The sequence below is a fragment of the Eurypyga helias genome, unplaced genomic scaffold, assembly GCF_000690775.1.
Source record: "Eurypyga helias isolate BGI_N326 unplaced genomic scaffold, ASM69077v1 scaffold11145, whole genome shotgun sequence".
In the NCBI taxonomy this organism is placed as follows: domain Eukaryota; kingdom Metazoa; phylum Chordata; class Aves; order Eurypygiformes; family Eurypygidae; genus Eurypyga; species Eurypyga helias.
The window spans coordinates 136,194-145,870 of NW_010249692.1; the positions used below are offsets into that span (position 1 = coordinate 136,194).

A 9,677-nucleotide genomic window follows, 5' to 3' on the forward strand; every position below is an offset into this window, starting at 1 on the left:
GCTCATTTGACCCCGAGAAGCTCTGGAATCTGCCTCGTAGCAGCATAGTTAGCATATTCGATACCTGACAGTCTACTTTCAGACTCTTGTACTCAATATGTAAGTTGCTGTGTTGCACAGCACTCTTCATGGCATCACAGAAGATTCTTTCCTCAATCACTGGATCACTCATGAATAAGACTTTGCAGGACTGAAAGTACTTGTGCTCTGATACGAAAACTAACCAACATACAGTAAGGAATATATCTAACTTCTAACTCTTCTTAAGACTATTACTTGGAAATTTGCTGAGCATACACTTAAAATAATTGTCATATATTTCTATATTTTTTCACTGCAAACAGAATTGGCTGTTAAAATATTTACAAGGAATTATGTAGGAGTATAGCATTTAAAAACTCTGGGAATTAAAAAAACATATGAACTAGTCTTACTGATTAATTTGAAAGTAAGATGAAATAAAAAGGTGATTATGGCTTAGAATTCAGGAGAAGTTTCTGTTAAAATTTAGGTGTTTCTGACAAGGAAAATCATAGAGTAGAGAAGAAGGTCACGGAGGTCAAGGAGTATAACTCATATATTCTTAACAGTGATCTCAAATACCATTCAATTGAGATTTTCTGTCCCTCTTCCCTTCTCTCCCCTGCCCTGCCTTTTCCTTCCTCAGGAGGCTTTGCTCTTTATCACAGTATTCCCAGGAAATGTACTAAGGGTATTTTATTACTAGCTCAATAAAAAAAAAGCAATCTCTACACAGGTACAAGTGGTAATTCCATAAGGGCAGTTTCAAGGATACCTATTTTGTAGGGTTTTCTACTCTAGGCACTGAATGAGGCAAAGTGCAACAGAATACAGCCATTCTTGCTGGCTGCACAATTTATGACCCTGTAGTCAGCAGATAGACACCAAAGCTACACCAGAGCTTGGTCACAACTGAAAACTGTAGCAATAAGCTGAAAATAACTTAAGGATCAGAGATGACAAGCAACTGAACATGAAGCCCAACTGCAATTCCACACCTAAAGAGCAAATTCAGTCTGTGGATTCATAGATAAAAAACTACCATGTAACTACAGGGACTTGATTTTACCACTAGCAGTAGTAAGATATAAACTTGGCTATTTTGTACAGTGCTGCAGGCCTTCATTTTCAAAGGAAGTTGGGAAGTTGCATGACTGTAGAGAAGGAGCGGAAAAATGATTTAAGGACTAACAGTTGCAGCCCGAGAGCTACTTAGCTTTTCAGAAAGCATTTTGAAAGGTGATCGTAGCATTTAACTCCCAAGAAAAGTGGTGGGCTCTCCCTTTTATGTTGTTCCCAAACCATACCTTGACACCTTCCTTTCTCAACAATGTATTTTAGACAAGCGTATTTCGGAACAATGCATGTTTGTGGGCTCAGAAGACAAGAGAGTGAGTGAAAATCAGTGCAATAGGTTGTGCTACATTTTATCTGTCTCCAAATCTTAGGAAATAATACGGTTAATAAGATAAAACACAGCCACAGGTGTAAGGAAATTTGGAGAACCGCTACAGCATTCAGCTTTTTTCTGTAAGTTAGATACAATCTTGAGTACAAGGCGACTGGTTTTGTAATAATAACATTCAACACTGCTACATCTCAAGAAATCGTTAAATTCAAGTATCTAGAATGTTTTAATCCTTTTTTTCTTGGCTGAGTGCATTATGGGATAAAATAATATTTGCCAGATACTTTTAAGACATTTCATTCTTTTGCCTAATTTTTTGACAATAGATTCAGATACATCAGGACTATTTCTTCTTGATAACTGACTAAGGTCTCCTTAAACACCACTGAAATAAAAGTATTACCATTATTAGTTCAATAGCTTTTTCATTCAAACTTTCTGCCTCTCTTCTACTTGGCAATAGTTTAAACCAAAAAGAAAAAAATGGTAGTGAAAATCAGTCCGAAGGAAAAAAAACAGGTATTAATATTATAATTAAAAAATCTTTGCTATATATCTTTGAAGGAACAACTGTAAAATGTTGCTCTGTAACTAACAATTCTCTTCACCGCAACATAATGGAGCCAGAACAGGGAAGCAGACTTTTAGGGTTTTTTTTCTGGTGAATGCTTACTCTTTTCTCCTACGTACATGCCACACACTCAGGGTACTTTGTAACATTAATAGGCACAGGTTTTCTCCACTACACTGGGCTATATATTCCGAAATAGTTGAGCCCAGGTGCACATCCTAGATTTGTGTTACAGGTGTCTCACTCATGTCCTTACTCCTCTTTGGGGCAAGACTGAGGGGCACAGCTTCCATCTTTTCACCACATTCTTCAGATAGGGAAGAAAAGGCTAAGGGTGACAGGAGGGACTTCGCCAAGTGCTCACTCCATCCACACATACTACAATACTTATGTAGCCAGTGTGACATAAAACACATTTGGAGAGGGCCACAGATGTTGAACTGGCAACTTCTTCATTGAGATCCATTCATGGCTTCCAACAACTAAGTTGAAAAATTGACGATCAAAAAAGCATTCCTACTAACTATGCTGTCAAAGAGGGTTAGAAGTTGGGAGATGTGCTGAGAAAAATGGTTTCTTAAGCTCTTTAGAGCGCTTTTTTTTTTTTTTTTTTAATCTTCAGGAGTCCTCTATCTAATTTTCTCTTGAGTAGGGCTTCCAAAAAGTTCAAGTTACCATCATCCATTCACGGCATCTCTCTCTGTTATGAAATACTTCTCCATGCTTATGCTAATTCCATCTGAGATACTGGCAGCATATAAAATCACCACTTCCTTTCATTTGAACTCCTTAAAACTCAATCACATAACTGTCACTAGACTTTGCTGCAGCAACCATTTTAAAAGAAAGACCTCAGTGACTTCAATGAACATTAAAAGCCAATGGACATATGCATCAGGCTGTACTGCTCTTCTTACTTAATTTCCATTTATATTGACAGACCTTCACAGGAGTGAACAACAAGAAGCAACTCCAGATAATCCTATTTCTGTGCTTAGGTTAGCAGGACCTGTGAAGGAGCCCTGCAAGCTCGCTGACAGCAACATTAGGGGCTCCAAATAATTTTCATCAACACAGGGACCCTTAGTTCCATTGGAGGAACAAACCAGTATCTTTTCAGAAGGTTATCATGGCTGATTGCTATATGATGCAGTCAACTGCTATTTTCAGTTGACTCTTAGGTATAAGAGAGAAAACTTTTACGCTTAGTTTTAGGGGAATAGAATTGTTTGTTTTTTCTTGCTACCATTGCTCCAAGGTTGGAAAAGAGGTGAGCAGTTTTTGTTTACTTCAATGAAGAGTCTCTATGTGAATTCAAGAACAATATTATGTGGCTGTTGTTACTCAGGGATTGACTAGATATTTAGGTTAACATCTATAAATCTGTGTAAATGAACAAAAAAGGCAACATGTTACCTTGGCAAAACACTTCACTGGAACATATGGGCCAAAATTGATTCAGGTACAACTAAAAATTCATTGATTTCATTTTACTTCTTCACTTACAGCACTATGTAAGAAGAATCAGGCACGTCAAGCAAAATGTATACATACAAATTCACCTGCCTGACACTACAAGCATTTCTTGAGTAAGCACAGAGGACACATTCAGTGATTCTCACACTTTGCATGTGGATGTAATGTTTTAGACAGTGGGGTTTTTTTTAATTGCTGGCTGTACACTATCTGCTATGCCTGCTGGAAAACAGTCTATCCATATAGTATTCCCCATTACTGATTTCTAGTTTTAAAGTGTGTAACAGATAAGTAAAATCAAATACACTTCAAGTAGTCTTTTTTGATGGGATAATTGCTACCATTGTCGCAGTGATCTTGCCTTCTTGTCGGTAAAGGACCATGGACAATGATTATAGGAATCAGAATGCAGGGGAAGAAAATGTTTAAGAACCCTTGGTTTTAAACTATCATTTGGATTATGTGGGTTTTGTTTTATTCTATTTATTTATTATTTTATATAACATACTCATTCCTCAAATTCTTTCCCCTTCTCTTTAAGAACTGGAGTATTGCTTCTAGGCACATTGCCTTTCTCCTTACCTGTGTAGTACATAAAGCCTCCGTTCTTGGCAGCCTGCATTAAACACTGCAATACAATTATCCTCAGTCACTGGACTGTTACCTCAGGGAATTGAACTAGACTTTGTAGCTTAGAGAACATCAAATTATTTACACAAAATGTTATAGTTGAAACAGATCCATTTTAGAGTATTATATGATGGTTAGGGTAGTAAAGACTAAAAAGGTCAGGTCACTGATTTAAAACAGAACTAAGAGGGTAGCTGTTGAGAGTCTTATCAAGCAGGCTCTTGCCTGTTCAGAAGCATGGGAAATCAGTTTTCCATTTAGCCTAGCCTCTAAGTTCCAATGGTAAAAGTTTCTGCAAGGAAGGTTTGTTTGGGACTGATAGCAGTTCTATGGGAAGTTTCAGTGTCGGTTTTTCACAATTACAAACTGTCAGAATTTCGGGTAAGACCTATGAAACAGCCTTGGATTGATGTTCAAGAATACGCCTGACAAGTCCCTTCTGTTTTGGTATTGTGAACATAATGGTTACCTATGGAGGCAGAAAGGGAGGTGTTCAGGAAATCACAGAATCATATAAATTGGTTCTTTTTCTGGAAAAGGTGTAATATATTTAATTTCCCTTTCAACACAAACCAAAAACTTCTCAGATTTTCTCTCAGAAAACATGAACTTAATTGGCTTATTGCCCTTGTAGCTGAAACACAAAATTATTAGTTAGCATGTGCTATGCATTTTAAATCAATGTAGGTTGTCACAACTGTTATTTAAGACTATTCTGTCAAGAGTAAGTCAATGTATCTTTCATCCATGAAGGCTTTATGATATATAGTCCTGACAGTTCTAGGCAAAACCTGGTTACAATTTAAATTTTACTTGCATTGCCGCTCTAAAATGTAACAAGAAGTCAACATGGAACAACACAACATTTCCAATGTAAAATATCCCCCAATAGCCTTAATGAGCTTTCCATTAGTGCTTACACCATGCCTAGATCTAATTTCTTACTCCCACCCTCCAACGTATTCCCACCAGTGCCCATTCACCATTCACTCTCCTGACCATGAAAGTCTTCCTGTTGAAGACGATAAAGCTGTTGCACCAACCTGCCCGCATGTCTGAATTTAGAGGGTCAGTCCCTTTTTACGTGCAGCTCAAACACATGCTGTTTTAATGCAGCCTCCCACCAAGGGCAGCTTGTGCCACATTGGAGGTTGAGCCAGGAGGGAGTGAGCACCACTGCCCCTTTGCCAGGGGTCCCTGAGCATGCCCTGGCCCCCTCCTTTGTCTGGCTCCTGGGGCATCGCTGAGCACCTGTAGGGCAGGGGAAGCCCCGAACCACTTGCTCCCACTGGAATTACAGCAAAACTCGGCTGAATTCAGTGGGTTGGAAATGAGCCCAAAGGATGAAAATGCAAAGATAATGCTGTAGGATGCTGGTGTTGGATAGTTTCTTCTAAATTCAAAGTGAGGGAAAAATGAAGGAAAAGAGAAAAATACAATGACAGTTGTAAGATGCTATGTTTCCCTTCTGTGAAACAAGGAATTTTTCACTTCTTTGCCAGATAGAACCGTAGTGTCTGTTGTCATTACTCTTATTTTTTATTATTTAACTGAAAATAATTTCTGAAAAACGTTTCTTCCCTTTTTCCCCATATACAAGCTAAAATATAAACAGGTAGAGATAAGTATAAAATCCAACCTTTATTCCACTTTGAACAAGCTTGTGTATATCCAAAAAAGGTTCCTTGAGTATGTCTCCTTCAGGACTGAAAATCTTCACATATCCTTCTTTCTCAAGAATAAAAAGGCGATGGGATCCATCCCCACAATGTACTGCTCCGACAGGCTGCCTTAGTCCACTCACAACTTCCTGAATACAGAAGCAGTTGTGCTTGTGTTTTCTAAAAATATTGAAAAAAACAGTGACAAATTTCTTCCTGCTTATAACCATGACAACAATATCCCTAATGATAAAAAATTACTTTTCTGCAGTGATATTAAAAACTCAGGTATACAATCCAGTATAAATTATTGGCTTGAATATATGCAGGCAGACAGTACTGAAAATAATTTGAACTTCACTACAATAAAATCTGCTTTGTATACAAGAAAGTGAAAATTAATTCATCTTAGAACTGAAATGCAGCAGAAAACGAGAGAAATACTTTGGTAAAAAAAAGAACAATTTATAAGTACAAAACTTCTGCTGTAAAATAAACACAGTAAATTCCAGCAATTTGACAGAATTTGGCTTCTAAAAATAATGACCCATTTAAAAATAATTACTTATGATAGGACACTCTAATTTAATTATTTTCACAAAAAAAAAAAAATGAATGAAATATTTTACTAATACACTTATTGTACTTGTTTAGTTAAATTAAATTCAGGTAGAAACGACTTCCTAGAACTATGTATGATCCACAGGGTGGACCGTAACCAAGATCCACAGGGTGGATCAAACCAGGATTCTAACACCTTTTCAGCAACGCAAATATCAAATGGTACTGAAATATTGAAGCGAATATAACTTTCTCTTTTGACGTATGCTAGCAGCAGCAAAAGAAAGTAACATCTGGAAAACACAGCTGCTGAGCATAAGCACACACTGAGCTGTTTCACTGTGAAAACCACAGGCTTTGCTAGGGTTTTTTTTTCAGATTAAACAGCATTTATCTTTATGAACCTGCTGATCTCTTCCTCTTTGTCATATTCTTCCATGTGATCCAGGGAGTTAGAAGCTGGCCCTCGCACTTGTTTTCTTGGAAAATCTGGAAAGCATACACCACCATCTTTTCTTGCATAGTAAAAGCAAAACTCATCAGCTGTAGTTTGGAGAAAACCTTAAAAATGCAAAAGAGCATACAGATATTTAGTGTGTTGTCATGTCTGTAGTTTTGTGCCATCAAACTCATCTTTAAATAATAAATTGAGTGGAAAAATAAGTCATTTTAAACAAAGAGCTATCTGCAAAAAAAAGGACTGGTCTGAATAAATCCAAACTGAGTATTACCTTTTACAGTTTATTTACCTGTATTTGTATTAAACCTTATTTTCACTGTGCTTAAGTAAAAAATACCAATTCATTCAAAACAATTACTACTGTACACTCATAAAAAAATTAAGAGACAAAGTTCAGAGTTGAGGCTGTGATACACTTTTCCTTGATTTTAACCTTATTAATGAAGTATATTGTCTGCTGTAAAGTAGCTTGAGAACCTTTCATTTAACTTTTAAGTGGCTTGTGGTAGTAAAAATTTCGGTAAAGACTTCAGTAAAAGACATGCAATGAAGACTCTGTGGAATGCTGGCAGCAAAGGACATCAGTTGGGGAGGTGAATAATTAGTTGTCTCAGAAAGTGAGAAGTACTGCTGCAAACTGCACCGTGCTGACATGTGGTTGGCCTCTGGTTGACTCCCAGCATTAGAGTGGCTGAACACTGTCCCATCGTGAGGTCTGCTTCCTCATCCCCCGTCCCCTGAAAAGGGGGATATGATGCCTCAGGCTGTGTTGGAGCTGCATTTAGGCTGGCTTGGATGAAAGGTGGTCTTTAGGTTTTAGGTTAAAATGGGAAGGAGTTCAAAGTCTCAAGGAAAGAAGTAGTTGGTAAAATGAGAGCCTTTGAGCAAAACCCCTGCCACTACTGATACTACACTATGTTTAATGACAGCAAAAATATGTATTTCTGTCCACAAACCTATTTCTAGTCATTTCTGTCCAGTTTTCAATGATTAGTATTAAATCTAAGAAGATGGAATTTGGCTACTTACACATGTACTAGTTTACTAAATCATTGTTACGATAGTATGTCTTAAGTTACCTTCATTCCTCTTTGCATTATTGGCATACTGTGTTAGGATGTACTATGGTCCAGGTCCTAACTCCTAGGATACACAGACTTAGCACTTAATTGGAATTAGAGGCCTAATTTATGCATGGCTTTACCACTTGTGAATAATGCAGTAATCCGTAGATCTTGGCTATAAAACCTCTGGCTTACAATGTACAGTAAGAGCTGATCAGGGACAGCTGTATTTCATTGGAAAATGCCAATTTCTTAAAAGAAAAGCTATTTCAGAAACATTATCAGTTTTGACAAAATTTGAGTTAACATGATGTTTCTGGTCCAAACTCAGGCTTCTGGTCTAAATGCAAAAGAGAGAAACAGACAGCAAACCTCATATCACTATACTCCAATGTCCTGTAATTAGGGTGTTTCATTAGGAAGAGAAATATTCAGGTCAGTGCCCCTCATCTGTCAGGCAAGAGTTTGACCCTATGTCTCCCATTTCCCAAGTAAATGTCCTAACAACGACTTTATTAGCTATCCTGGGGTGGTCTCTCTGTGGCTTTCTTCATGGAAAATTTCGAAAGAGTTCAATTTCTTCCTTATGTGGAATAGGAAAATTTTTTAGATCCCAGAATTTTTGTGGAGTGGAAAGCCTTTCCCACCCAACTATACTTCTTTTCATATGCATCTTCCTTTAAAAATATTGGAAAAATAACACTACAAAGCCTGCCTTTGGTTTCTATAAAATATTATCTGGAAACACATGGTAGTGTGTTGTGGTGTAAAAGTTTAATTACCATGATTTGGAGCTTCAGAAAATATCATCTCTGAGGAGCTGGTTTTAATTTATAGTAGTTATTTGGAGAAAACGAGAGATACAGTTTCAAGTGGAACAACTGAAGAGGAACTCCGATGTAATCACGGAGTAGCATTCCAAGGCTTGTAGGTATAATGCCAAAATCAAAGGTAGTCTAAACTCTTGCTGTTGAATTATTTGACTTAAGAATACACAGTTTTGTATTTAATAAGTTATTTCTCTAGGCACAGCGTGTCATTCAAGAAAATGCAATGGCAAACTAGGGCTGTACAATTTCTAAGCATTGCTAGAATTTTCCAGGTATACCATCTACTATTTACGAAACATAAACTACTCTTGGCGTGAATGTTGCCTTTAGTCAGAAAAACTGAGAGCGTGTTATGATCGTATTGGTTACTCGGTACATGCTCATTTCAAATAACAATCAGATGCAACCTCATGTGACTAAGGCCTCATGCAATGCCTATTCTTAGATGTAAGACTAATCCCTTTTCTTCATGAAATATGTTATCGTGCACTTAAGCGCACGTTGCATTGCAGTTCTTTTGCTATTCTGCAAGCCCATCAGCAGGTTCCAACAAAGGATAAGGCTTATGTTCTGTTTTCCTTAGAAAAGCTTGTAAAAAATGGCGTTTGAATCAAAGTATGAAAATCAGTCAGTAAATCTGTTGTGTTCTTGGAAGTGTTGTGTTCCTGAAAGGAATGTAACCTCTGTAAATACAGTTTCACCTGTGTATTAGGGATGGAATTTTGTTCTATAAAAGACACAGCAATTCACAAAAAATAAAAATCTGCTTGTTTTATATATGCTAGATCCAACATCCTAACAGCTTCACTAGAGACAGTTAGAAAAACATGCCCTTCTACTCTCCTATCTGCTTGTAGCCGTTCAATGTTTTCTTTACTGTGCTTAGACTGTAAGGTCTTTAGTGTTGAGTTTGCCATTTTGTTCAGTGTTTGTACAGTGTCCAGAAGAATGGTCCCTGACAAGAGCCCCTAAGCACTAGAATTGGCTGGGGGGGG

At 37.4% G+C, this 9,677-nt stretch overlaps 1 protein-coding gene across 1 annotated transcript in view; it reads right to left on the reverse strand.

Annotated features, from left to right (window-relative positions):
• HHIP (hedgehog interacting protein) overlaps positions 1 to 9,677 on the reverse strand; it is a 68,998-nt gene that overhangs the window by 48,066 nt on the left and 11,255 nt on the right. The window contains exons 5-6 of the mRNA XM_010151462.1: positions 6,733 to 6,889; positions 5,746 to 5,947 (exon numbers count right to left, since the gene is read on the reverse strand). Of these exons, the coding sequence (XP_010149764.1) occupies positions 5,746 to 5,947; positions 6,733 to 6,889 (359 nt within the window). The remainder of the gene's footprint in view (positions 1 to 5,745; positions 5,948 to 6,732; positions 6,890 to 9,677) is intronic.